Raw genomic sequence first — 27996 nt, 5'->3', positions numbered from 1 at the left:
CGATGTTCCATACATATAATTTTTATTCATATCATGTCAAGAGAACAATATTGACTTTGGCAAAATGAAATAAAAGCAAGGGAACAATTGTCATGTTTATGAATCTGTCTTTGTTTTGCGCTTTTGATCTTGATCTTGTCACCAGACCTGTTCTCATTTTCTCTGTTTTTTTCTGTTTTCTCTACTGTTTTTTATTTTTTTATTTGCCCAACATCATTCCCAAAAGAAGAGAAACACATAGTGCAACAAATACAGTTATTTCAATGCGTGTATATATATACAGTATATTCATATACCATATATATGCACTCTTTTTTTTCTTTTTTTTTACTTCCCACTGATTGGAGTAGGAAGATTTTTGTTGTTGTTGTCCCACTTCATTAGGTTCAAGTCCAAACAAGGTCATGAGGTTTCTGGCTTCCATTGACTCAATTCTGTCCATCTTATAATGCTTTTGCTCTGAAAACATTCACCAATTAGATGGAGATTCCGTGTGGCACCAATGAAGTAACAAAAAAACCAAAACCAAACATCATACTGTATATATCTCACATTGGACTTTTCACTCCAAACACTTTCAGTCCAAACCGCAAAAATAGTGATTGATTCCGTGTAGTGTCGAAACGTTTCAATTACAGACTCCTGTGTGTTGCAAATACAAACAAAAAAAAAAACCCACATGGAACAGGAACAGAGGTTGTCAACTGCAAAACTCCGCACATAAACACACACAGGCACATTGACACACATCCTGTCCCTCATCCTTCTTTGCATGCACACCCGAAGCAGCAGAGCAGGTCCGTGTGGCCCAAAAAAGTCCCATCATACGCCGCCGCCATTTTGTAATCCATATCGACTGCTTCGTAAGCCCGGTGTTGTTTAATAATGTCCGTGCTCCACTGTGCTGGTGCCGGCACGCATCGATCGATCATGGCCAGTGCACACCGCTCGGTATTTATGCTCCTATAATCCGAAGGCTCGGCTGGCCAAAGTTCAGCAACAGAGGACGCATAGAAGTCACATTCTTTTGTTTAGCTGAGTTCCAAAAACGATTTTACAAAGTCCAGCCACATCAGTTTTTTTTTTCTTTCTCTCACTCTACCTCCTGCAATGTTGATCCAGTTCTGCGATGGTACTTGATGCAGTGCTGCAAACCTTTGTGTTGTTGTGTGGGATGTGGCGGGTTCTATTCGTGTTGAGGCTTTTCTTGGATTCCCGCTGAGCTCGAACCCTTCCCTGCGTCTTTGTTCTCATCTTCGATTGTTTTCTTTTGTCTTTTGGGAACTTTAGGGTGACTGACTTGACTGATTTCAATGCCATAAACACCTCAAAGCTATTTACTCTCAAGGAGCAAAAGATTTTTGTTTATTGAAATAAATTTCTGTCTCTCCTTTGTCTTGTTAAGATACAATCTTCCTTCTGCCATTTGCAGTCTTTACCTTGTGCCAACATTCTACACAACACTTTCCTCCAGCTCTTCAGTGCCCCTTCCATCCTTCCCTTTCTCCTTCACTCTGCCCCTTCCAGCACTCCCTCTTCCGATAGCACTCCCGGTGTTAGAGTTGGAGTTGGTGGTGTTGTAAGCGTGGATGTATCCACGTTGAAAGTCGCATCGCGCCCCAAATGGGCCGGCGCTCTCGCCCTCGTCGCTGGTGGTCGACGAACCGGTGCTCGTGGTGGAGGCGCACTGCACCAACATCCCGTGGAGCGACTGGCTCCGCCGGGTCCAGATCACGCTTAGCCGCTTGGCATAGCTGATGGCGCCGTAGCGTTTGGCTACAGTTGCAGCCGCGTCAGTTGCTAGGGCGACCGAGGAGCCCATGTCCAGTGAGTGGCGGCGTTTGCTGACGGTCCCTCGGGCGGGGTTGAGAGGGGATATGGGGCTCTGATAAGCCTGAGAGGAGTTCCATTTGTCCCTGCCGGGGGAATTAATCCTCCAGGTCAGCATATCGGAGTCTCTCAGGGGTGCTGCCAGGGAGAAGCTGGCACGGTTGGTCAGCTCTCGTTCCAGACGGGGTTTCGGGCCTTCCCTGAGGCGCGACTGGCGGGGCAGGGTGGATGAGATGGAGGGGGAATAGTCGAGCAGAGTTCTGTCACTTTCCGCCGTGTATGGCAGTGCTTTGTCCAGCTTCCTCTGCCGCACCACCAAGGCCATCTCCCCTCCTGCCCCCGCCATGGTGGAGACCACACCCCCAGCCGAAAGAAACTGCTCCAGGTTGACCTTTGGTTTGAACCTTGGCTTCGGGGGGAGTTTTGGCGGCAGGGACGAAGTGGAATCTGTAGGTTCCTTGTCTTTTTCGCCCTCTCCTGTTCTCTTGGAAGGCAGACCATTTGGTAGGACCACCATCATCACGTCACCAGAACCGTTGGACTGGTAGCAGCCACTGCCGTCCCCTCCTTTATCCCGTGCGGCCACACCACCCCCTTGACCACAAACTCCAACTCCTGCCTCTGCGTTGCTGTTGTGACACAGGATGTGGTCAGAGTGCTCGCATACCCGATGGCGAACCATCAGCGCAACAGTGAACACCAGCAGGGTGACCACCACCACGCCACCCACTAAGATGGTTAGAGTTCCTCCCAGGAAGTGAGCCTGCAGAGAGCTACAAGCGGGGTAAACGTCCTTGGTGGAGAAGGTGGTGCAGCCCAGTACTTTTGTGGCTGCCAGCGCTGTGATGGAGTCATCAAAAATGGCCAGCACGCACAAGTTATAATCCACTCCGGAGACCAAGTTCTTCAACAGGAAGCGGTCACTGCTGGATGGTAGGATCCTGTAGAGGGCAAAAACAAAAAGATACTTATAGTTGTGCTTTGAACATTCACAACTTACTGCAGCAAATAGAAGGCCTTCCAATGCGGACTATTGTGGGGAGAAAATGTTAAGTATTGAGAGTACCCCGGGGCAAGCAGAGTGAAACAGCCCGCAAGTGACTACAGCACGGAGGGAAAATGAGGCTATTGATGAAGTGTGCGCCCTGGGAGCATGAAAAGAGAACTCTGTCTGCCTTTTGTGTGCGCGTGTGAGTGTGCGCATGCACTGCTTGCACTTGAAATGCCCGAAGAAGCAAATGTCAGGCCATTTTGTGGGTCTCTGCGCTTCGTAAGAGGCCATTTTAGATGCTAGCAATATTACAGTAATGCTGAGGCATTTTAGGGCTGTTGACAAAGTGTAATGTGTCAATGTATTGCCACAAGGCAGTGGTGTTGTTGCTTACTGTAAATGTGGAATCAGCAAGTGCTTGTTTGGGCTCGTAGTCTTGGGGCTACTGGATCTAAGTGCTGCTTTCAATACAGTACATCACCACATTTTATTAAATCGACTTAGAAACCTGGTGGGCATCTCTGGTGCTGCTTTTAACTCATTTTTCACAGACCGCTATGCTATTTCTTTCCTCCAGAACACGTAGAATTATGTGTATGTTTTTGGCCCATTCATTTGCTCCCAAAAAACGTATTAAAAAAACATATTTATACGTTTTTTTTATGTTTTTTTTTATGCTACAGCATACAGAAGGCTTTGATGCAGCCTCTGACCTGAAGAAGTTGCTTAAAGCAATGGTAGTTATTACAAGAACGGCCAGCAGGTGGCAGCAGAGTATAAGAGATCTACTAGGGCCATGTTGCAACAAGCTCTTTTTGCCAGCGTTTTCAACACATTTGTGAATAATGATGACATTTAGCTATATTCTAATGCTAATTGCTGCAAAATGGAAACTTTTTTTCCCTAATAAAAAAAAGACTCGAATCTTTCTTTTGGTGGGTTCCATGTTTTTTTTATAGCAATAGAACACAATATTCTGTGGGCCTTGCAAAATAAGTCAAAATCCAGAAAAACAGCCGGGGGCGAAGGGGGGTTGCTTCAGTGAAAATTGGCTGTGAAGTTAATCTTTATACGTTCACTTTGGGGACGTCATCAGGAGACAACGGCATCAGCTTCCACAGTACCTTGCCGTGTCTCCTGCGACATTTTGGACATATTGGTACCCTTTTAAACTGTATTTGAGATATTAAGTCATGGATGGTAGAGAATTTACGATAGCTCAACCAGGACAAGAACTCGAGCATCATATTGACTCTGTGCTTAATTTTATACCGCTTTTTCAAACTGTAACTAAGATTGGTTTTACCATGTTAAGAATATAGTCAGACTCCTCCCGTTTTTTTCTCTCAGGCCAACACGGAGGCGCTGATGCATACTTTTATCTGCTGTTGTTTAGATTATTGTGATGCCCTGCCCTCTGCTCTTCCTAAAAAGAGTATTACAAGGGCGGGAGCACATTACACCAGTTTTAAAATCGCTCTCTTTTTTTTTATGTTGTATTTTGGATGTTTTAATTAGACAGCATTTTGAGTTTCATTTTTTTTTATGTATCAGAAGGAGTATATAAATAAAGTTTGATATAAGGAGTGTGAATTAATCATCTTTTTGCAGCACCAAAGCTAAAAAAAAAACACATGGGGCGGTCCATTGTGGACCATGTATTTATGTGTAGGATAATAAATAGCATGATCATGTTTTGTGTTTGTGTGTGTAGGAGAGCGTAGAACAGCTCAAGTGTCTTTCGCTGGCGAGAATGACTTTGGCCTCCGCTCTCACCCTCTTGCGTGGGCAACCGTGTTTTCTGTTGTTGCCGACGACGTGAATCCTTTTGCGGTTTTCTGTTTTTCTTTCATCTGTTATTGGCCGTGATTGCAGAGGGAGTGAAAAAAAAAAAAAAAAAAAAAAGATTGCAGAGGGCGGTTTTGCATCTACGGTATGCATACGTAAGCCAGCTTTACCATGAAGCTAAATGATGCCAGACTGGGTCTAATCTGACTGGCCACTCGGGGCTTCCTTGTTAAAGCGGCCATGTCCAGATTGTCATTAAGTCACCGTTGATTGACATGTAATACCGACAAAAATCCACTTATCAACTCCTCCTACCCCAGGGAGCAACGTGCGTGTTGCCATGGCAAAGGTTCATTACTTGTGCACTGCTTGAAGTGAAAAGAATGGCCTCATGCGGCATCAGCTGGCACAGGTCACATGATTAACACGGTGGCGAAAACGCCGCCGCAGAGTGAACACGAGGCGAGAAAGCGGCCGCCAAGTGGCTTTCCATGTCCAAAAAAAAAAACCATAAAAATAAATGTCGAGGACTTTGAAAGTCTCTACAAGTGCCGTTTGATTTGTATTCCGCACAACGCTGCCTTCGTTGCGAACGCGTTTGCCGTGTGGATTAAAACAAGCGTCCCTGAATGCGACGCATGCAAAAGTGGGGCACACAGAAACACGCACACACCTTGAGTGAATTCCTTTTCTTAGCCAGCCATTTGCCACCCCTTTCATCGCTTTTATTGAAATCATTTCCGCTTAAATTGTGCGCTCTTGTCTGATTTCGACATTCCAACCTCTATCTTTGTCCGTCCGCCCCGCCTCTCACCTCCAAGCTGTTTGCACCGCGAGCCACAAATCCTTTTTGGCATTCCTCGCCGGACACTCCCCTGACCTCGCACCTTCTCCCCTCCGCCTTTTATTTTTCCCCAGACATTGCGCTACATCTCCATTAGCCTCTGCTATAACCGCGCGTCCCATTATTTAACAACCAAGGTCACGTCTTCTGCCGTCTCTCCTCCCCACTGATCATTCCTTCTTTTGCCCTCCCTCCCCTTTACCTTCATCTTATATTTCCTCCCTGCCCACTCTCCCGACTTTTTATTCTCCGCCACCCTCCTCCTTTTTACGAGGCCGTGAATCACTTGTATGGCTTTTTTTTCCACGTGAAAAGCACGGACACAATTCACCCAAATGTGCATACAATCCCATTACAAGGCATTTTAAGCAATTCACAAGCGGGATCGGCAATTGAGACCTCCCCGACGTATGGAGGTGGCGAAAAAATGAATCGATTGATCGAGTGTGTTATTTATAGGCACCTGGTAAGCACACATGCCAAGTGTGCGCCCTGCTTGTCTCAAGGCTTCTAATTCTGTTTAATCTCCGCTAAGGCACACAAACACAGATGCTGGGAGAAAGTGAACTCGATGGGGGGGGGGGGGGGAATTTAGGAGTGGGGGAGTGATTCTTAGTCGGAAGTGGTGGCATAGAAAACAAGTTATTATTAGCGCCCATGATAGTGGGAAAAGATGGCATATTATTCTCCATCGTGCTACTTTTTTTTTTTTTTCTGGAGAGCTCAGTATTGTTCATTCGGTAATTTTACCGATTTGACATGTCATCATCATTGCTCTCCTTTATTTTTTATTATTATTATTTTTTTCTCCCATCGTGCTACTACTTGTTTGCTTCCCTCTGCACCACCAAGCAAGATGGGCGAGGAGGAGGAGGAGGAGGAGGGACAACAGAACGATTATCTCCTCTCGCGCCTCACGTCTCAGCTGCCCTCATTTCCTCCTTTTACATATCGTGTTTGTTTACCCTTTTCTCTGTTTGCTGTGGATTTCCGCGGCCTGTTTGGTGGCTTGTCTGCTGTCTGCCGCAATTGTGTCTGATCTCTTCTCCTGCCCTCCTTCATCAGTCTCTCTGCCGATCTCCCAGCCCCCCCCCCCCCCCCTCGCACCTTTCTTCAGGATCACCATTCATTTTTTTTTTTTTTTAGTCCATGCTTCTCATTCAAGCCTCTTTTCTAATCGCGATTGTACACATTTCAATCAAATGTAAAATAAAGAAGCGCCTTTTTGGCCTCGCACTCCTCTTGCGCTTGATCATTTCAAATTAATTGTATCGCCAACACATCCTGTCTCCTTTCATCCTAGTCTGTGGCTTCCTGACACTTTTTGTGCTGTTGCATGCTTTGCAAGGGCGTTGTTACTGTTTTCTCCGCAGTATTAAATAAGATCCCGTAGTGTGTGTGTGTACAATGCATAATGAGTGCCAATCATGCACCCCTATATTCTTTCAACCCGGCTTTTGTAAGTCACTTCTTGTTCGTGTCTGTCTGCTTCGCAGCATGTTTCCTCTCCAATGTATGTCAGCCTCTCTTTGTAACTGTGATCCACTTTCATTCTCGTTATTTCCTCGACTCTGCAGTCTTCCCTGCTCACTTGCGATGCTTTCAAACTCGGATTGCTCAGCAGGAAGGCTGCGCCTGTTGTGGCAGCACTTTAACGGCAAGAACACTTCTGCCTCAGACCCCCCCCCCCCAAATCCTTTCTTTCTTTCTTTTTTACTGACTAAAAACTTTTGGCTAGAAAAGAGGTCCGAAAGTATATTATGTAATGCAGGGGTGTCAAACTCATTTTAATTCAGGGGCCACTTTCACCTAACTTTGATTTCAAGTGCCAATTTGTCCATGGGCAAATAAGCTATAAATAACAACAGGTCAAAAATATTTCCTGTTTTTTTTTTCTTGGCGCAAATAATTAGAAGTACATTCAGAAAATATTCCCAATTTTTGCATTATGGTCTTTTCAAGTGGGCGGTACCAATTTGTCCATGGGCAAATAAGCTATAAATAACAACAGGTCAAAAATATTTCCAGTTTTTTTTTTTCTTGACGCAAATAATTACAAGTACATTCGGAAAATATTCACAATTTTTGCATTATGGTCTTTTCAAGTGGGCGGTACCAATTTGTCCATGGGCAAATAAGCTATAAATAACAACAGGTCAAAAATATTTCCAGTTTTTTTTTTTTCTTGCCGCAAATAATTTGAAGTACATTCGGAAAATATTCCCAATTTTTGCATTATGGTCTTATTGCAGAGTAATCTGAAATTTCTTAACATAAAAACGAGCGTCCCCCCCCCATCACATCCTGATTTATTTCAAAACGTCATTTAAGTGGTTGCCAGATTGTATTCCCTGACGTGCCGGTTCTGGCCCACAGGCCATATGTTTGACACGCCTGTTCTTTTTTTTTTTTTTCCTCTGGAGAGCTCAGTATTGTTCATTCGGTAATTTTACCGATTTGACATGTCATCATCATTGCTCTCTTTTTCTTTTCTTTTTTTGTATGTGCGTGCGTGCGAGTGTGTGTGTATTCATTAGTTCACCTAAAACCTATTAAAAAAATCCCATAGCGTTCACCTAAACCGAACACTTCCAGCCAGAGTCGTGAGGCCGTCAGGAGACCCGAGGAAGGACCAAAGAAAGGAAAGGAAAGTGAAATCCAGCACCGACCAGACACCACCCACCAGGCCACCAACCAGAGTCCTTCACCAACCCCAGAGACATCTAAATTCCAACACGCCTGTTCTATTTGAGGGGTCAAAACTTTCATTTCCAGCAGTCTCAGCAATTTGGCAAATTAAATCTGAAGTCCAGCGGTTGTCCCGCCCCAAACGTGCAGTTCTGGTATAAAGCAGTTTTTGTCTCGAAATAAGACACCTTGGCCAATGTAGCAGATGGTCCCACGTGGGTGCATTTAAGTGGTGTCTCATTAACATGGAGGGACATCCTCTCCCCCGTTGTGCGTCCTTCAGGTGGGAAGCACCTGATAGGAACCCAGTATGAAACCTGCCTCTTTTTTTTTTTCAAGCATCCCCATGGCGTGGTCATGTACCGCGGAGGCCGAGGCTCCAGGATGAGCATGTCAGGCCCTTGACAGCGTGAGCAGTTCCAAGCAGATGCCACGCGGTCGCCGTCCCACCTGGCCCTGTCACACCACGTCGTCCAAATTAGACAGGCTGTGTCTCCGGTGCCACTGACCTTTTTGAAGGAATGATTCAATCTGGCGCACGTACCAAGTCCTCATTCCGGGCATTGTAAAGCCATCTAATTCATCTTCTCTGAGATTGTGTACCGTACCGAACCGGCTTTGTTTGTCTATTCAGTCACCGGTTCGATTGTGGCAAAAAACAACAACATAAAGAAGCAAAGTAATTGGCAGCCTGTGCCTGGACTCGCCGGTGCGATATTGCGGTCGGCACAGGCACGCTAATAGCGTGATAGGAATCTATACTGGAGATCCCTGGCTCCATTGTGGTGTTCCGTCTTTCATTCGCTTCCCTCATTTATTTCTTTATTGCTCCTCAGAGGCCTGATTTGCCTGCTTCGGCTATCAAAGCCTTCCGACACCTGGTCTTCTCTATCAGTCATTGGTTTTCGATCAAACTGAAGAACAGAATTATTCTGTTGCTTGTTTTTGTGGGTCTCTCTCTTGCTAGTTTTCAGCTTGCAATAAAAAAAAAAAAGAACACTCAACTTATGCTCAACATTTTATCATGTACGGTCGGTGTGTCAACCTTTTGGCTTTAAAAGCGAAATGCAGCCGGGACTTAAAAAAACGAGGAGGAAAAACAGCGGCGTCATTAATAAGTCATCCGGCATCTGCTGCAGTCAATTACATGCGATCCATATTTTTGCCATGAGCTTGCATTTCTGGAGAAAAGGCACATCCTTTTATGTCGTGAGCCTGTTTCTTCTACTATTAGAGTATTTGCCGTGGAGAAATTAGCAGAGCTGATCAGCAAGGGAGCTCAGATCTCATTCAGTTCAATCATTTATTTAATTAGTTCTCCCTGCTTAATTGCTGTTCATGTGCTAATGGGAATGACGACACTCTGCGTTCGTTTTGATGTGTTATTTCTTTTTGCTCGCCTGCTTTTCTACCCTTTTTCTCACCTCTTTGTTAGCCCACATTTTTCGTCAAGTAGATGCTCCCCTCCCTCTCTATCTCTCATTACATCTTCCACCGAGCCCCTGCTTTCATCCCAGATGTATTTTTCCCACCTAACTCGATCTCGCTGATGGATTTACTTCCCCCTCCTGCTGCATTTTCCTAAAGGAGCATTCAGCCCACCCATCTCTCTCTTAGCCTCGGCCTCACCCGCTTTCTTCCCTTTCAGCAGTCCTCCCTTTCACTCTAATCTTTCCCATGGGGATTTGTTTAGAGTCAATCTCAGATCTTCCCCTTCTTCCAAATTCCTCTGCGCCGTCGTTGAAAGTCTCATCCCGGTTCTAAAATCTGCCCCCATCCATATATTCAGACTATGAGCATCTCCTCATTCATTATTTATACATGAGCCTCTTGGAAGCTATATTTCTTCTTGCCCTCGTCAAAGCCTTCTCCATGGCACTAACATTGTCTCCTTGATACCTGAGGGACGCCTTACTCATTGAGTCCATGCATTAGTAAACCTTCAATGGCCATCCCCTTCCTTTGACGCTGTGTCATATTACCAGCCAGCTATTAGCCGATATGTGGGACTTGAAATGAACGATTATCATGACAAAAGAATGAACTGACCTGTAGATGAGGGTTTCGTCGACCGTGCAGTTGTATTGTATCTGATACATCCACACGACATAAGCTTCGGACAAACGTCCCAAATCCCAGCGCACCTGAGCGGAGGTGGACGTTACTCCTTGTACCCCGACCGTCCTCCTGTCTTCTCCGTCCCCGTCGTCATCCTCGGCAGCCCCGTCGTCATCCCTCTCCGCTTCGGGCGCCCCGCCGCTGTCACCCTCTGCATCTTCGCCGCCGTCTTTTTTGCCGTCCTCCGCGTCGCCCCCGCGCCCCACGCCGTTGTTTATTCCGCCGTTTTTGCCCGTGCTGATATCCGAGGATCCCGGATCGGTTCGTAAAATCCCATTGGTTACATTCCTGTTCTTATTGTTTACATTGTTATTCCCCGCGCTCCCGCCTGCCCCGCCCCGGTGAGGGAGGGGGATTATTTTCAAGTCGACAGTGGCAGTTGCTTCGCCCGCCGCGTTTATTGCGATGCATGTGTAAGCCCCGTCGTCCCGGGCCACCGTCACTAAGATATCCAAAGTGCCGTTGTTGAAGGAGCTGGTCCGGGATGAGTTTGCGATGATGCGATCGTCCGGCGATACCCAGTGCACCACCGGCTCTGGGTCTCCGATGGCGCGGCACTTGAGGGTGGCCCTCTGGCCTTCAAGCACCCACAACTTGTGAGTGTGCCGGGTGATGAGGGGGGGCTCACATGTAAACTCCTCTTCTGGAATCGACCAGAAATACCTGATAAAAGAGCGGAAAAGCCGCACGAAAAAGTCAGTCGGAGAGATATTGATCATATATATACTGTATATATTCGTCTGACCTGCAATTTTTTAGAAAATAGTAGTTATCAGTTACTACAGTACAGTAAAAGATGATGCCAACAGATGCTCATTTTCTTCCTCAATACTTTGGCGGCACGGTGTCATTTTAATGACATGCTTAGGCTGGAAAAAGATGGAAGATAAATGCAGGGACGATGGCAAATAGCGCTGTAATGACTTTTACAGTGTTGCATATCCATGAATTATGGTGCAGTCACTGTATCACTATTAGCCGCACATTATCCCTCAATTCACTTCACAGGGATGTGATTTTTCCGCTAATTCGCAGAATTCCGCTTTTTTTTATCTCCCCCCCAAAAAAATTTATTTATTTTTATTTTTTATTTTTTTATTTTTTTGTAGTTCATTGTGTATGCACATGACTCCGACAGATAACATCTTCTGCTATAACAAAGACATTTGTGGTATGCTCTAATATGAGTTACTTCATTTGGTCATGATACAATTATTTGTTCATGAAATTTGAACTCTTCAACATTATTTATGTGTTAACTTAGTAATCACATTAGTTAGATATGATGATATTCTCAGTGATAGTTTTTAAAAGCAAAGGCAGTCCAATGTTTTTGAATGTGACTGATTTTGAGTTGACTAAAACTGCCATTTTATATGGGATAGTTTAATATACATTGAAAATTTATGCTGTTGTTTTGTCTATTTCTTTGTCATGTGAGTGCATTGAAAGTACTTAAAAACACGGAAAACCCATGAGCTCAGACCCCCGGCTAAATTTTCAGATAATTTCACTTTGGTCAAATCACATCCCTGACTTCACTTCTGTAGACCTAAGTTTGTGCTTCACTTCGAATTGTCCATTTAAGGAAGCATAAGAATAGCAGCTGTGCGATTGCCTGGATACTCAAACACAGGCCGAATCCAAACTAAAAGGACTTTTTTTTTTTTGCTTGCTATTCACCAAGTGAATGACAGAATGAATCTACTGCGAATAAAAGAGAAGGCAAAGTTACCTTCCGGCCAGGTGGATTGGCGTGGCGCAGGTCTCCATGTCATCACCGCGAATGAGCCGTCGAAGCCACAGCAGTTCGCAGTTGCAGTGCAGCGGATTTCCCCCGAAGTTGAGACTGATGACAGCGTTGTAAGGGGTGGGGCTTATTGCACCTGTCTGGGATCTGGGAAGGTTACAAAAGGTCATTTTAGTCAATAGCAGAATATATATATATATATATATATATATATAAAACAGTCATAGTCATTTGGATCTGTTATTTAAAAATTTTTAATCATTCTGCACCAGCCTTTGCATTTGCTCATCACTCTGCCAGAAATAATGCAATCCTTCTCAAATCGCTTAAAAATCTCAGTCGCGCCGAGTTCATTGAGTCTGTCACAGCCGCTATTTGCTTGACAGTTGGAGCTCAGTAGTTGTTTTACTTGCCGTCGATATTCTCAAGATGGCAAAGTGTTGCCTGTCTATAAATGGGATCTCGAGACTCACTTAGTCACCCCCGAAGCCACTTACGCCTCTGCAACACACAATCTGGAGCGAGCCGACGCTTCCGTCATGTATGCGAACTGGAATGAGGACAGCAGATTTTTGCTAATCCCTCAATTTGAACAGCTGGCTCGCATGTTCTTGTCTGTTTAGCTGTGTGGTACAACAATAGTGAATAATCTGACAATTAAGAGTTTGTAACGCAATGTTTTGTCTAAGCTCTTCATTTTTGAGCACCATGAAGGAATAATGTTGCGCTCTACCTTGCAAAGAGGGGGTCAGGTGGCAGAGTCCTGAGCCGGTTGGAGGTCATATCCAGCCTGGCCAGCTTGTACAACTCTCCAAAGACTCCCTCCGCGATGTGGTCTATGAGGTTGTGGTCCAGGTTCAGAGTGTGCAGACTGGCCATGTTCTGAATGGACTCCCACGGTACCCTGTTGAAATCGGAGGGATTGTTGAGCACCAAATGAGAATCAGTCGTTTTCTCTACTCTCCTTCACAGTGGAGATGATCAGGGATGTGATTTTTCCGCTAATTCGCGGAATTCCGCTTTTTTTATCTCCCCCCCCCAAAAAAATAAAAAATATTATTATTATTATTTTTTTTTTGTAGTTCATTGTGTATGCACATGACTCCGACAGATAACATCTTCTGCTATAACAAAGACATTTGTGGTATGCTCTAATATGAGTTACTTTTCATTTGGTCATGATACAATTATTTGTTCATGAAATTTGAACTCTTCAACATTATTTATGTGTTAACTTAGTAATCACATGAGTTAGATATGATGATATTCTCAGTGATAGTTTTTAAAAGCAAAGGCAGTCCAATGATTTTGAATGTGACTGATTTTGAGTTGACTAAAACTGCCATTTTATATGGGATAGTTCAATATACATTGAAAATTTATGCTGTTGTTTTGTCTATTTCTTTGTCATGTGAGTGCATTGAAAGTACTTAAAAACACGGAAAACCCATGAGCTCCGGGGCCCCGTGTCCCCCCACCAGGGCACTGCCCTGGACCTAGCTGGGTGCCAGCGGCCCCCAGACCCCCGGCTAAATTTTCAGATAATTTCACTTTGGTCAAATCACATCCCTGAGATGATGGATTGGGAGCTCTTGATCGGAACTTACTTTCGAAGGTTGTTGTAGGACATGTCGAGATCCTCCAATGTGAGTAAGAAGTCATCAAATGCCTGCACTGACACTTTGATCAACTGATTGTTATTGACAATCAGATGTTGTAGATTCACCAACCCGGCCAGGTCCCTGGGGCCGACTATTGTTAAACGATTACCTGGAAAGATGAGAATAACATGAGGTGATGGTTCTAGTTCAGGGGTGGGCACACTCGGTCCTCGAGGGCCGAAGTCCTGCAGGTTTTGGATGTCTCCTTTCTCCAACACAGCTGATATATGATCAGCTCATTAGCAAGCTCTGCATAAGCTTGGTAATGATCCTGTTGATTGGAATCAGCTGCGTTGCAGCAGGGAAACCTCCAAAACCTGCAGTTTGCCCACCACTGTTCTTGTTGGTGTGCTTTTTTTGTCTATTAGTTCTAAAACTATTCACCATCGAGATGCAAGGAACGTAGACTCTCCAGATCAGCAAAAGCCATCGGTCGAATCAGGTGGATGGTATTTCTGGACAGAGTCAAATCAACCAGTCCGGTCATGTTGACAAAGTCACTCCCCCCAACTTCCGTGATGAAATTGTCAGCCAGCCGGAGTTCGACGGTACGCCGGTCAACGTGCAGGGGCACGAACAGCAGACCCTTGTCGGCGCACAGCGTGCTGAGCGATTCGGAAAGGTTCCGACACACGCAGTGGAAAGGGCAGGCCGACACCACGCCCCACGTCTCCCCCGCTCCAATCAGAGAGGGCAGCAGGCAGCATGTGACCAGGGTCAGCCAGTGAAAAGCCGGGAACGGAACGCCGCTCGGGAGGGTTCGTTTTGAGGCTCCCAAGCAGGCGCAGGGGATGACATGGGATGAGGAGGGAATGGGAAAGTGGGTGCGAGGGAGCGAGAGGAGGGATGGAGGGCAGCTGGAACCTTTTGCTTGTCGATCGGGGCGGGGGTGTGTGTGAGGCAGGTGCTTCTGTCTGCTGGGGTTTGGGGTTAGGGGGGCAGGCATGGTAGAAAACCAGGCTATCCACAGACCTAGAGTAAGAGAAAAAGAAGGCACGTTTAACAGGAGTTGTACTGCTCGAACCGTAGCTTTCAGAATTAGCCACATTCTGACCGTATGCACACGCGTACACTGTTAAGCAGCCCCTTTTGCTTTTCCGCAAGTACTGCCTTGAAATACCACCCCTGAACACAGCCCCAGTCCCCATGGTAACGGTTACCTAGAAACCTGTAAGAGAGGATTAGGCGTGCGTTTTATCACGGGACAGTTTCTTAAGGCTGCGGGTCAGGGAATTGAATTGGGTCAAGTCTTATCTGCCTCAATTGTACATCAAAATAACAACGTGCATATCAGTTGGTTCTTTTTACACTTGATATGGTGTGACAAGGTGAATAGATGAGTCACTGAAGGTGATTGTCATGCAAATGAGTCGCCTTAGCAACATGGAACCCGAGGGGGGGACGGCGAGCGCCGGTAACGGGCAGAAGCGGCGTGCATTCAGAAGTCACTCCATGTCACTTTTAGACTTTAGACCAGAGGTGGGCATCGAGGGCCGGAGTCCTGCAGGTTTTGCATGTTGCCCTTCTCCAACACAGCTGATATATGATCAGCTCATCAGCAAGCTCTGCATAAGCCTGATAACGATCCTGTTGATTGGAATCAGCTTGTGTTGGAAGTGAGAAACCTCCAAAACCTGCAGGACTCTGGCCCTCGAGGACCGAGATTGCCCACCTCTGCTTTAGACTGTAGTCAACCTAAGCACTGAATGTTCCCGCCACTTTATTTCAGAATGACTATTATTCTAGAATGACTACAAAAACGACTCTTTCATGTGAATAATAGAAATATACTCCAAGTTTATCTACTTTTCATTTACTCCTTCTGTGCTACCTCAGATCAAATCGTTCCGCTGTCACGTACTCTTACAACTTGGGAACTCAATTGTACATTTTTGACTGTCAAAAGTACTTCCAATAATTTGATAGCACCTTCGGGGACTGAAATTGACTCCCTCTTTCTTGCAGCGTCCCATCACTCTTTGTCATCTATTCTCTTGCCGAAGTGCCTTGTGTTTTCCATCTTGCTCACTTGGCTCCATCTCGAACCCATTGTGCCTGTAGCGGTGCTGTAACTTTCTACAATTTCCTTGTCTTATTCCCACAATCTGTTCCCCACTGTCTCGTCTGCCCTTGAGGCAACCCGAGGATGGCAGCGTTATCAGTCACAGCTCTGCCTCGCCACGTCCTTTCGTCTCTCGCTAATCTTTTGTACGCCGCGCCTCCTCGCTTGCCACCTCCTTTCAGGTTGGAGGTGTTTTGCACCTTTGCACCTGCGATATTCAACCCCTCCCTCCACCATCATCACTTTGTGACCCTTCTCTTTTTGGCGGCGGCTTTTGTGTCTGCGGCAGTGCGGGCCCACGGCGCCGCAGGACACAATGGCAGGCATACAATGATCGATGTGACCCTCTGAGAGACTCTTTGTCCCATTCATTTGCACCGCTGTCGTTTGTCCTCCCAGCAACCCACGCTCATCACTCTCCTAATTGATTTTCTGATTGGCTACCAAGTCATGGGGCTTCCAACAGGACCCCCAAAAACATAAAAGCACCCAAAAATGTTCAAGAGCCATGCATTGGACTTTTCTGATTTGGCCTTCATTTAACCCTGATCTAAATCTAATTGAACATCCGTAAAAGTGCTGAAAATTGATTTTAGTTGATTAATAATTTCAGTTTCACATATTTCAGTGAAAATTGCTGAGGTTTTTCTTTAGCAGTGGTTCTTAATCTTGTTGAAGGTATTGAACCCCACAAGTTTCTGATGCGCATTCACAAAACCCTTCTACCGTATATTGAAAAATAAAAAAATATATATCCATCCATCCATCTATCCATCCATTTACTACTGCTTATCTGGTGTCGGGTCGACTTCCCTCTCCCCAGCCACTTCAACCAGCTCCCCCGGCGGGATCCCAAAGCGTTTGCAGGCCAGCCGAGAGACATAGTCTCTCCAGTGTGTCCTGGGTCGTCCCCGGGGTTTTTCCCGCCGGTGGGACATGCCCCCGGACACCTCTCCAGGGAGGCGTCCAGGAGGCATTCTAACCAGATACCCGAGCCACCTGAACTGGCTCTTCTCAAAGTGGAGGAGTAGCGGTTCGACCCGGAGTCCCTCCCGGATGACCGAGCTTCTCACCCTATCTCTAAGGGAGAGCCCGGACACCTTGCGGAGGAAACTCATTTCGGCCGCTTGTATCCGGGTTCTTGTTCTTTCGGTCATGACCCACAGCTCGTGACCATAGTTGAGGGTCGGAACGTAGATCGACCGGTAAATCAACTTGACATTGCAAATCTTGCAGTTAAGACGCTGACTACCATCACTCAACTCAACTCTGTATTTATGGAGCACTTTAAAGCAACCACCTCTGTTTTCTTAAGATGGAACCCAGGTGCAGCAGATACAATGAAAATAGTAGAGGTCCTAGAATTCAACCTTGTGGAACACCACACATTCCGTCAAGGATGGCCGAGCGGAGTGTATAATCAAAAATTATTTGAGTCGTTTGTGTGTGTCTTGACCATCACCAAACCTGAGACTGATGCGCCAAACCCCCGGGTTCGATTGAACCCAGGTTAAGAACCACACTGCTTTATAGAAAGGGCACAGATTTGACCAATGTATGTGCACTGCATTAGTGGCCACGGCTGTCCGCTTTGTTGTATTATATTTGTTTTTTACATTCCGTCTATTTTGCGCAATGTCTCGCTCGAACCCACAGAGTAATCACAACGGTACAAAGAAGTTTTCAAAACCAAGGCTGAACCTGCCCCAACTGAACTCCCGACTTCCCTTAAAGTTCCTTTTCCAGTCCCCACTCCTGCTCTGGCAACTTAAGAGGTCAAATTGGGCTAGAGTAAAGTCATTAGCTTTTTTCCCTTTTAAAGCTTGTCAGTGCAAATTTTGAACCCGACCCATGCAATTAAAAGATGCTTGGGGCTCTAGTTCAAAGTATAAAGTACTTGTTTTTTTCCACATAGCAGACCTATTGCACTTTAGGACTTCATTTCCTTTCGGCCTCAGTCTGTAATCCCCCACTGAGGACTATAAATGTCAAAACCTCATTAAATGCCAACTACGATTTATAACCTTAAAACACTTTGTCGATGCGTGTGTGTGTGTGTGTGCGTTTATATTTGCATGTGTATTCTCTCATCAAGTCATCCTTTGGAGCAGCCATCGTGGCCTTCCTAAATGCCACCGGTCCTTAATGGATTTAAATTGGGCAGTGCTTCGGTATTGATAAACTTGAAGGCTTTAGTATTAGCTCCCACAAGCCACTTATCGTAATCCACACATCTGGCAATAAAAAAGGCTGGAGGTGAAGAAGTGATGCGTGTTCACGTGCACAAACACGCAAAAGACACAAGCGATAAAGTGGATTTAAGGAGAGGAATTCTTTCAATCACACAATGCCCTGGATATTAATTGTGCCTTTGCTTGCGCCGCAATTCTCCCCACAAAGTCGTAATTATAGTGCGGCCGACAGATACTCTCCCTCCCTCTCTCTCTCTCTCTCTCTCCGTCTCGCTCGTTCTCTTTTTCTCTTTTTCTCCGGGCGAGGAAGAACACAACACCCACGTAGCCTCTTGTTGTGGCAGTCGTGTGCATGGAAGCCTACTCATCCTTTTGATACTATCACTTGGTTGTCACTCCACTGTCAAATGTACGTCTCTTTCTAGTCATGCGCCACGTATATATATATATATATATATATATATATATATATATATATATACTGTATATAGCACAGCAAGAAGAACAGCAGTCGGGAATGTGGAGACGGGTCACAAAACGCCCAAAATTGAGGCTAACTGCCGGTAAAGAAGCGAGACGCGAAGAAAGAAGGGTCTGTTTCAAGCGATGAGGATTCAGCCGGCATGAATGCGTGTCATTAAGCAGATGGGCAGAGAAATATGTAAAGACGATAAACAGGTGAAGGCCGCCATCCGTCACTGTCACGGAGAGAGGAGGAGGAAAGCGCGGGGGCGATTTGATTAGGGAGATGGAGAGCTGTGCCAGAAATGAGTTTGTGGGAGGAGCCCGGAGACGCCGTCAAGGAGGCATCGCTGCAGGTGAAAGTCTGATTACGGGTGGCGCGGGGCACACCTCGGATCCGGGGCACTTGTCTGCTCACAGCATGGCCCCGAGTTAATGAGTGTACTCCCTCAAAAATAACGACTCGTTCCTCCGAAGGCTGTAACGAGAGGGATGCGACCTCAGCGTTGCATCTTCCCGTGTTTGTTTGTTGAGGAAGCAATTACGTGCTGTTGTGTTCTGAGAACATACCATCATGTCATTGTCAAATTTTCCACTCTGTTGGAAAATGGCCGCCTCTGAGCCCTTGTGGAATAAAGAGCGTTTAGTTTTTGTGTTTAAATGCTCTTGGATGTCAGGGATAGCAAGGCACTGCCGTCTGGTGTCTACTATCATATAAGTGCTTAGAAGTGCAGCCTTTTTAAGTGCAGGTCGTCTTTTTTTATTGCTGAGATAAGTGCGGAAACCAATGTTACATGCCGTTCAATCTTCTCTGTCCGATTGTTGCAAATGCTGCACTGAGAGAGGCCTTGTGATATTCGAAAGTAGGCAGCATGACTTGAACTATTGAGCCACGATTTGCGGGCAAGCAAGTGTGGGAATTGCAAATAAATTTGTCTTCTAAATTTGACAGAGAAATGTCTCGTCAGAAGAATCTTCAGTCTTCACTTCGTGACGTGCTTGCACTCACTAGTCACTGCCAACAACGAGGCACTCCAAAGCAGCTGCACCAGCCCGAAGCCCTGCTCCACATGCTGGCTGTCAGTCTCCGACTTAATTAAAAGTGTCCAATATTTGGCTTTTTATTAATATTGATATCCAATATAAAGCGTATGGAAAATCACTGAGTGAGCTGAAATTGCACCCAATTGTCCAAAACATGTTGAAGTTCAAAATGGCACCATCCCAAATTTAAAAATTATTACTGTCATTATTATATGTGGGAAAATTTTTTTATAGTACACATGAGTAAAAATGTCCAAATTTTGGCCCATTGACTCCCATTATAAATCATAATTTTTCATGTTTTTTTTATGTGAACCTGATGTGTTTTAGTGCATTTCCCGGGATTATCTAATTTATCCCTTAACTAAATGTAGAGGGGAAAAAAAGGACTTTAGAGTCATAAAAGCCATAATACACCAGATAGAATTATCATTTTTGGTGACTGACTTATGTGCTTCCTATGTCCCCATTCTTATACCAAAACAAAAAAGCACGGTTGGGATCGAGAGCTCAGGCCTGTGAGCGTGTGTGGACGCAGGCAGTAAGTGACGTGCACACGCGTATGAGTGTGTGATGAGTGTATTTTTATATATTTACAGATGATAATTAGTTGTACTTTTCTGACAATATTGCTTTTATTGTCCATAGAAGGCATCAAAAACAAACAAATAAATAAATAAAAACTATATATGTATGGATAAGGTCTGATGGCACTGAACATTTTGAGTGGTCGAAAGTAAAAAAAATATTCCAAAATGACATTTTTTTTTCAGAATCGATTTTAAATGTCCCAAAATCGATTTTATTTTATTTTTTTATTTTTTTTCTGACATCACACTTCCAATAAGTGAGCTCATTTTACAGTACTTGTGTGTCGTAAAAAAAAAAAATATTACTTACGAGGGTCACAAACAAAAAACTACCTTCTCACCATGACACGCGCACACTCATGGCAGTCAACGAGGCGCTCTAAACCAGCATGTATCTTTAAACATTATTTAGAAATAAATCTCGGAATTTTCTTGCCAGGGACTTTAAATCGATTGCATATTCACCTTGTATATGCAGAAGCAGTTTGTTAACAGTATGCGCTTGTCTGCTAAATTGCTCGGCCCGTTACAGGACGCGTTCATTTGTCTTCATTGCACGCCATTTTGGTTTCAGTCTGACGCCGAAGGTGACCCGCGGTGTCTTCTCCCTCGTTCCTTCTCCACCAGAAAGTTTCTGGGATAGTGAAATGTTTGCTTCTCCCGCCCCCCCCCGTTCTCTGCCGCTGGTTCCTTCCTCTTGGAAAGTGTACGCGGCTGGCGGGGGATTCCACTTTTGTGTTCTGATGATAAACTGAAGTGGCAAACAACAGAAGTGACAGTGATTTTCTTTGGCACTCTGTTGGCTCACACAGAACTTTACATGATCTGGAATGAAAAGCTCCCGTTTCTCTTATGCCCTCTACGCCGCCTCTGTTGAGTATGAGACTCACTGTGTGTGTGTGTGTGTGTGTGCGCACAGGTTAGCTCTAACACCGAGTTTTTTTTTTTGTCCCCCTCCCTTTGTAATGCGTCACTGTCACCGACTGACTGCAAAGTAGCATGTCAGTGTTATCTGTCAGCAAAGCCCTCGTGTAAACATCTGTAAGACTCGAAGGCAGCTAAGCGGCAAAACGACGGGCAACAGTCGAGCCCTGGCACTTGAGCTGCGGCGAAATACTCGAGCGCAGAATTGTTAAGTTGCCGTCATTTTTCACCGCTTGCGAGCTTGTCACCGAGCGGACTCCATATTGTTTTCGCTTTTTTTTTTTTGCTCCAGATGGTAAGAGTGCAGGCGTATCAGATTGGATTGCACACTTGAACGGTTCAGGTTCGAGGCTAATAAAAGGCTGTAATTAAGATATGGTGTTTTTTTTATGCGCATACTATATTTGGACGACTTGGGGTGGGTGTGGCCTATCAGCAGCTGTACACATGAAAGACTTTCCCTGCTGAAATGAATGAACCCTTCAAAGTGTGTTTCATTATTATTTTTTTTCCACGCTGTGGACTCTCCGGTCTTGGGAACTAATTATTCCGATACATTGGATTCCTCCACACGCTGTTCCACATGCCCAACCCTAAAGTTGCCGACGCACCACAACGGGGTCGTACTTGTGCCTGTGCTCGTAAATTACCGTTTGCATGACACGTAGTGGCAAAGTCACTGACCTGCCACTGTGGCTGCACTGCGCTTTTTTATTTTTATTTTTTTTATCTACTTCCTACCTGATGCAACCCTGTTGTCACTACACTGCCGCATTGGCTGTCAATATTTTTTGATATTGACTTTGCTTTTCTGTTAAAAGCCATTTTGTGTACTTGGATTAGCTAAAAGCCAGAAATCAAGCTAATCCAGCGCCACTTGTGAGCCGCTCACGCTCAATCGGACCCCCCCCCCCCCCCAATTTTATGGACCTTGATTTGCTGACAGCACAACTTGTTTGCAGCTTGACAAAAGTAAATCTGAGTGTGTGTTGTGTGTGAATGCTGTGTGTGTGTGTGTGTGTAATGATTCTGCTGGCTTCTGGGCTTTGTGAGGGGGAAATCTTAAGAAAGTCAAATGATTATCCAATCAGCACTCGGCTTCCACCGCAGTCGGTCGATGGCATGTCAGCCAGGCCCGTTGATCACGGTGACGGATGAATTGACTATAATGCTACGCAGACTCCGCAGAGTAAACCCCATTTCTGTGTTCTTCCTCTGGCTAGAAGGATTACATAAGATCAGATTTCAACTGCACGCGCTTTACAATAAGCAACATTTTGTCAAATTGGATTAGTCTAAAGAGTCAAGCTAAGAGAATGAATGGCACCCTGTGTATCGAAAACAACTTAGCCTTTCATTCCCCTAGCTTAATGCTAATGCTAACGTGTGAACCCAGGGAACATTTTTTTTTTTTTTTTATTTTTTTATTAATTTTATTTTGTATTTTTTTTTGTATGTGGGTGAGTAAGTGTATGTGCATGCGTGCGAGTGTGTGTGTATTCATTAGTTCACCTAAAACCTATTAAAAAAAATCCCATACCGTTCACCTAAACCAAACACTTCCAGGGAACGTTTTTAACAAGTGTAATTGCACATCCACTCCAGTAGGTGGCAGTGGCGCCTTCATAGAGTCTTAGCTCCTCTACAGAAGTGTACTTACAACAATTTTATCAACAAATGAATTCTATTTTTTTTCCCCGTGATAGTTTAATCAAACAAGTGACGGCTCTAAACTAAAAACTGTATTCAGTCATTAAATAGGACAATAGTTCACTTCCTCAATTGTTTCGCACCCATGTCACTCACCACCCACCAGACCCCTCCAGCCTCACAGTGGCCCGCTTTCTTTAATCGCTCCCTGCCAAAGCAGCCCTCCGTCTGTCACCCACGGTTGCCGTGGTTACAGTTTCTTCTGCTCATCAGGCGCCTGTTGTGCCTAAACAGACTGTTAACATTTTAATTACTCATCCTCTCGACCTCGCCGCAGTAAAACAAACCAGCCCTTCGTGTTCGCTTTGCTCCGCTCTTGCTTTTTGAATAAAGCAGCGACGCAAGCGTCGCCGCTTTCCCCCGCCCCGACTAAATCTTCCGTCTCACATGCCCCGGCTGCCATTTCCTCCCCTCTTGCTCTTCTTCCTCCTCCATTCACTCGCCAGTCTGCTCATTTTGACAGCAAGCGTCCCCATCTGCCGGCGTCTCGGAATGGCAGTCGCCCTCGCCAACGGTGACGAGATCATTGAAGGGAATGACAAACTACTTCCACCGCTCCGGCCATATGACGCTTTAGCCCTGCGTTCGCACAAATGTATCGCCGGCGGGGGACGCGAAGCCAATTAGCGTTCGCTGTGCATTCACGCCAAGGTTCTGCAAACGGAACCAAGTCTAGCATAAAGCGCAGCCAAGGCCAAGAAATTTCCGGTGTGGCTGCAGTAAAAGTAAAACAGAACTCACAGCTCCTTTCATATCGTCAGTACGGCACTAATATGAGTGGTTCCTCGCAGAGGATAAAGAAAATGACTGTTTTCTCATATATGTCTACATGTCCTGCTTGAAGTGCTACCTGGCCTTAGAATCAAGCCAGTGATTCTGTTCTTTTAGCTGGGTAGAACCTGCCTCCAGATCTTCCCATGATCCTTTTTGGGGTCACGCATGACAAATTGATGCCAATGTGTCAAATTCAAATCAAGATCACAGCGTAGTAAAATGCCATGTATTTGTTATATCGATTTTTTTTCTTTTTAACAATACACAGGAAAAAAAAAAAATCATCTCGCATTATATCGTATTCACAATAGTGAGGAGGGGGGGAAAAAAAGTCACAATTAGATAATTTTTCAAAAATTGTTCATCCCTAGTCAGGCGCTCCAGTCGATAATGACGGCCATCTTTCATGCCTTTTGTCTGCGCTCCTCATTCATCTTTCTATAATGTCACTCATCAAAACGCCTGTAAATGAATCACCGTCATTACACCCCCATCAATAAATCCCCTCGTCACTATTTTTTTTCTCGCTGACCTCTCAGTCCTCATCGTGTTGCGCCAACCTTCTCCCTTTTCATTCTCTCTGCATTATCTCCTCTCGCTCGCTCTCTCCATGTCTCGCGGCCCTCTTATCCTCCCCATACATCCACTCACTCCGTTTCCTGTGTCAGCAGGCCAAATAAGTGCAAGTGTGTGTGTGTGTGTGTGTGTGTGTGCGTGCGTGCTTATGTAAAACTCCTCGGAGGTTGCCTCCCGGATCCCCAAATCCCTGCATGGCGACACCCAAACGACACGCCATGCGAGAGATTACATTGAAGCTTGTGAGTAAGTGATGCAGCATCTGGCGCGCGCGCACACACACACACACACACACACACACACACACACACGTGCACGCGCTTGCACACTGGAGGTGAGGGATGTTCTCATGGGAATAAAGCATGAAAACCCTCAATTAGAGGCGTTAATGGATGGAAATTGGAATGAAAAGCTAAAAATAATGTGTGTGTGTGTGTGCGTGCGTGTGCGCTGACATTTCCCTCTTATGTTGTTACCAAGACACATCTGTTTATTATTTATAGGACAGCCCGGTGTGTGTTTGTGAGACAGAACATAGAGTTCCTTCGCTAGTCAGTGCACTCAATGATTCAGCACAAGAGACGTAAATGTGCATACATCGATTCACCTTTACTGGGCCAATATGTGTTTGTGAGAGAGGGGTTGGGTGCGTGTGAGAGGGGGGGAGGGGTTACTTGGAGCTTACCTTTCCTGTCTGTGCTTAAGAATTGGAATCAGCTCCACATGTTGGCCTGGTTGTTGTTTGTGTGTATGTGTGTGGGTGTCTTGCCCTGTTTGTTGGGGGGGGGGGGGGGGGGGTAGGAGGTTCACGTATCTGAGTTTAAACCTGTCCTGGTCCCCCCCCCCACACCGCAAGCCAGCCAGCCAGGTTAGCGAAATTCCACAATATCCTCTTAAGCTTCGACAGCGGGAGAGAGAGAAACCTGGAAAATTCCGAATTACTCGCCCAATCCTGGCCTGTTATTCCGAGATGGAGACCTCAGTTTGAAGAACGGGGGGGGGGGGGGGATAAAAATCCAAGAATCCACTTTGCTTTAAATCCTCTTAAAGACCTTTTTGATACGACTTCCTTGCGGCTGCATCGGATGTCTATTTCTTAAAGGCTTCATTTCTGCCAGGATTGGAATCCAAACGGCAGCGAGGTTTTTTCTCTCTTCCCGGCCTGCGCGTCCTCGCGCATCCCGGCCGTTGCCTTGGTTATTTATTCATCGCCTTGTCGGGCTCCATCCCTCGCGCGTCGACTTAGTTCCTGGAACGACTTCCGGGGCGCGTCGGCGGCGTTCTCCTTTGCACCCGGAGACCCCTCCGCCGCATTTGCCGGCTGGTGACCTTGGCGAGAGGGCGCGATAGGGCGAGACCTGCGAGAGACGAGAGAGAAATAAGTGTATCCTGTTATTGTGACAACGCCCCCCCCCCCCCACCCATCCCCCCCGCCCCCCTCCCTTTCAGAACGGCGCCCGTCCATCATCCGCTCCTTCCTGATGGCGGCGGTAAATCCTCCCTCGCTCCTTGGCAGCCTGTCTCCAGTACCTGTCTGTCAAGAGGCGATCAATAGTCCCGGGACCCCCTTAACGTCTCTCTGCGGGCCGCCCTGGTGTCTCCGTGCTCGGCCAAACACGAGCGCACAAAGTAGCGCATTGATACACGCACACACACACACACGCGCGCGCGGACACACATGGGCGGGCTAATGAAACAACCGGCCTATTGATCGGCGCTGTGAATGTCAGACAGTTCCAAAGTCCGCCTGCTCCACTCTGGCCTGTCAATCATCTCCGACGCCTCGAAGAAGTCCTTTTCGTGATCATTTTGCGCTTAAGCCGCACACTCGCTCGCTCGCTCGCTCGCTCGCTGCCTTTGTGGCTCAGATGTTGCCTACTATTTGCATCCCGCATTCCATATGCGGCGTTCTCACCCTGCATAGACATGCGGATTTACACTCCCCCCCCCCCCCTCACCCCCCCCATTCCCAAAAGGTGTTTATTTGCCACTTCAAAAGCACAATAGAGCAATTTCTCCCGCCTTTTACCCCCCCCCCCTTCCGCTGCTTTCATGCACCGACCCCGACAAAATGAAAAGGTGGAGTTACTAACCTTGTTTTCCCAACCATTCCACCTCCGACCACCGACGCCGTCACATCTCCATCTTGGCGACGCGCTCCCTCAACTCGGCGGCGGAACAACACCCATCGCTCTCTCCCTCCCTCTTGCCCCCTTCTTCTCTCCCCTCCTCTTCGCCGTCACTCTCTCTCCCCTCCCGCCGGCCGCCCCCCCACCAACCCCCACCCCCCCTGGCTGGCTCGCCCTCGACAGCTGCGGCGCCCTGTCTGCCGCCTCTGTCGCTCTCCGTTCGGGCTGCAGGGCTGATTGAAATTTAAGTCGTTTTAATCCCGCAGCACAGGTAGCGAATGAAGGAGGAAGAGACGGCGAGCGTGGAAAAACGCCGCTTGTATTCCCGCGAATGTCCTCCCCCCGCGGTTCTCGCTCCCCGCGGTCATCCGCTTCACTTCTTTCCACTCTTCCTTATGTTTTTTTTTTTTTGGTGGCGCCCTGAGAAGGAACAGAAGACGGGACTGAGGTCTATCGACGCCGGCGCCGATTTGCGACGGAGCGCGAGTGAGAGTGAGATAGAGATGTGCAGCCGGAGTGATGAAGTGAGGGGGTGCAGACGTGAGGGGAGGGGGCGGCGAGGGAATGCAGGAGGACAGAGATGGAAAATGCTGCGTAGGAACAATACACAAGACGAGCAAGCAGCGTAAATATTTTATTTTGTCTTTATCAGTTTTACCACGAGGGAATATATGGCTTTAGACTAGAGCTGTCAAGATTAATCGACAAGTAATTGGTTATCAATTTAATGGACAACTATTTTAATAATTGAGTAATCGTTTAGAGCCATTTTTTTTTTTTTTTTTAAATGGTCCACTGATTTCCAGCATATTAACAGTAATTGTTCACTGATTTCTTTAGTCCTTAATGAAAGAAGAATGATTATCTTCTGTGTTTAATCAAAATAAGGCATTTGCATCTGTTTTTACTTTGGAAAACAATGACAGAACCGGTAACATCGTACAACGTCAATCCTCCCGAAAAACAAAGTACAAAATAACCACCAATTAACTCATTCACTGCCATTGACGACTATAAACGTCAACATTTTATTTTAACCATTTTTATTAGTTTAACACTTTTTTTTTCACTTTTGTTAGTAAGAGTATGAAAACCTAGAATTGTTTTTATTGTACATTTAATTGTGATTTATCGCAAGTTAACTATTTTGGAAAACAATGACAGAACCGGTAACATCGTACAACGTCAAAACCTCCCGAAAACAAAGTACAAAATAACCACCAATTAACTCATTCACTGCCATTGACGACTATAAACGTCAACATCGAATTTTAACCATTTTTATTAGTTTAACACTTTTTTTTCCCACTTTTGTTAGTAAGAGTATGAAAACCTAGAATTTTTTTTATTGTACATTTAATTGTGATTTATCGCAAGTTAACTATTTTGGAAAACAATGACAGAACCGGTAACATCGTACAACGTCAACCCTCCCGAAAACAAAGTACAAAATAACCACCAATTAACTCATTCACTGCCATTGACGACTATAAACGTCAACATTTTATTTTAACAATTTTTATTAGTTTAACACTTTTTTTCCACTTTTCTTACTAAGAGTATGAAAACCTAGAATTTTTTTTATTGTACATTTAATTGTGATTTATCGCAAGTTAACTATTTTGGAAAACAATGGTCGAACCTGTAACATATTACAACATCAACCCCCCCCCCCCTTTTTTTTTTTAATCACTACACGAATACAAAGTACAAAATAAAAAGTAATTGGGGGGAAAAATGCTTTTGTAATACACATTAATGCAAAATTAAAATGAATCCAATTAATCAGTTGAATAGTAGATCAAGTCATCAATTCTAAAAATATTCAACCCTGTCTTACTTTCATGTGTGCCAATAATGATT

At 45.6% G+C, this 27996-nt stretch overlaps 2 protein-coding genes across 2 annotated transcripts in view; one reads left to right on the top strand and one right to left on the bottom strand.

The window, feature by feature from the left end:
* Positions 1 to 27996, top strand: part of LOC144034485 (pyruvate carboxylase, mitochondrial-like) — a 174177-nt gene that overhangs the window by 96730 nt on the left and 49451 nt on the right. The gene's annotated exons all lie outside the window — the stretch shown is intronic.
* LOC144034486 (leucine-rich repeat and fibronectin type-III domain-containing protein 4) lies at positions 6 to 26243 on the bottom strand. The gene is made up of 8 exons (XM_077543264.1): positions 26098 to 26243; positions 24690 to 25362; positions 14055 to 14642; positions 13617 to 13779; positions 12743 to 12913; positions 11995 to 12156; positions 10191 to 10922; positions 6 to 2771 (listed from the first exon to the last, which is right to left on the bottom strand). Exons 3-8 carry the CDS (start codon positions 14614 to 14616, stop codon positions 1454 to 1456), a joined length of 3108 nt encoding a protein of 1035 aa, XP_077399390.1. The 5' UTR covers positions 14617 to 14642; positions 24690 to 25362; positions 26098 to 26243; the 3' UTR covers positions 6 to 1453.

This window comes from Vanacampus margaritifer, chromosome 15, assembly GCF_051991255.1.
Source record: "Vanacampus margaritifer isolate UIUO_Vmar chromosome 15, RoL_Vmar_1.0, whole genome shotgun sequence".
Classification (NCBI taxonomy): domain Eukaryota; kingdom Metazoa; phylum Chordata; class Actinopteri; order Syngnathiformes; family Syngnathidae; genus Vanacampus; species Vanacampus margaritifer.
This window is presented reverse-complemented; position numbering and strand designations above follow the sequence as displayed.

What these genes read in the sequence shown, in the direction of transcription:
- LOC144034486 (XM_077543264.1), bottom strand. Translation starts at nt 14,616, where the DNA reads ATGCCTGCCCCCCTAACCCCAAACCCCAGCAGACAGAAGCACCTGCCT. An exon ending in ACGTTCCTTGCATCTCGATG is followed by an intron (nt 13,780 to 14,054) that starts GTGAATAGTTTT and finishes TCATCTTTCCAG; the next exon opens with GTAATCGTTTAACAATAGTC. An exon ending in TCCTACAACAACCTTCGAAA is followed by an intron (nt 12,914 to 13,616) that starts GTAAGTTCCGAT and finishes CGATTTCAACAG; the next exon opens with GGTACCGTGGGAGTCCATTC.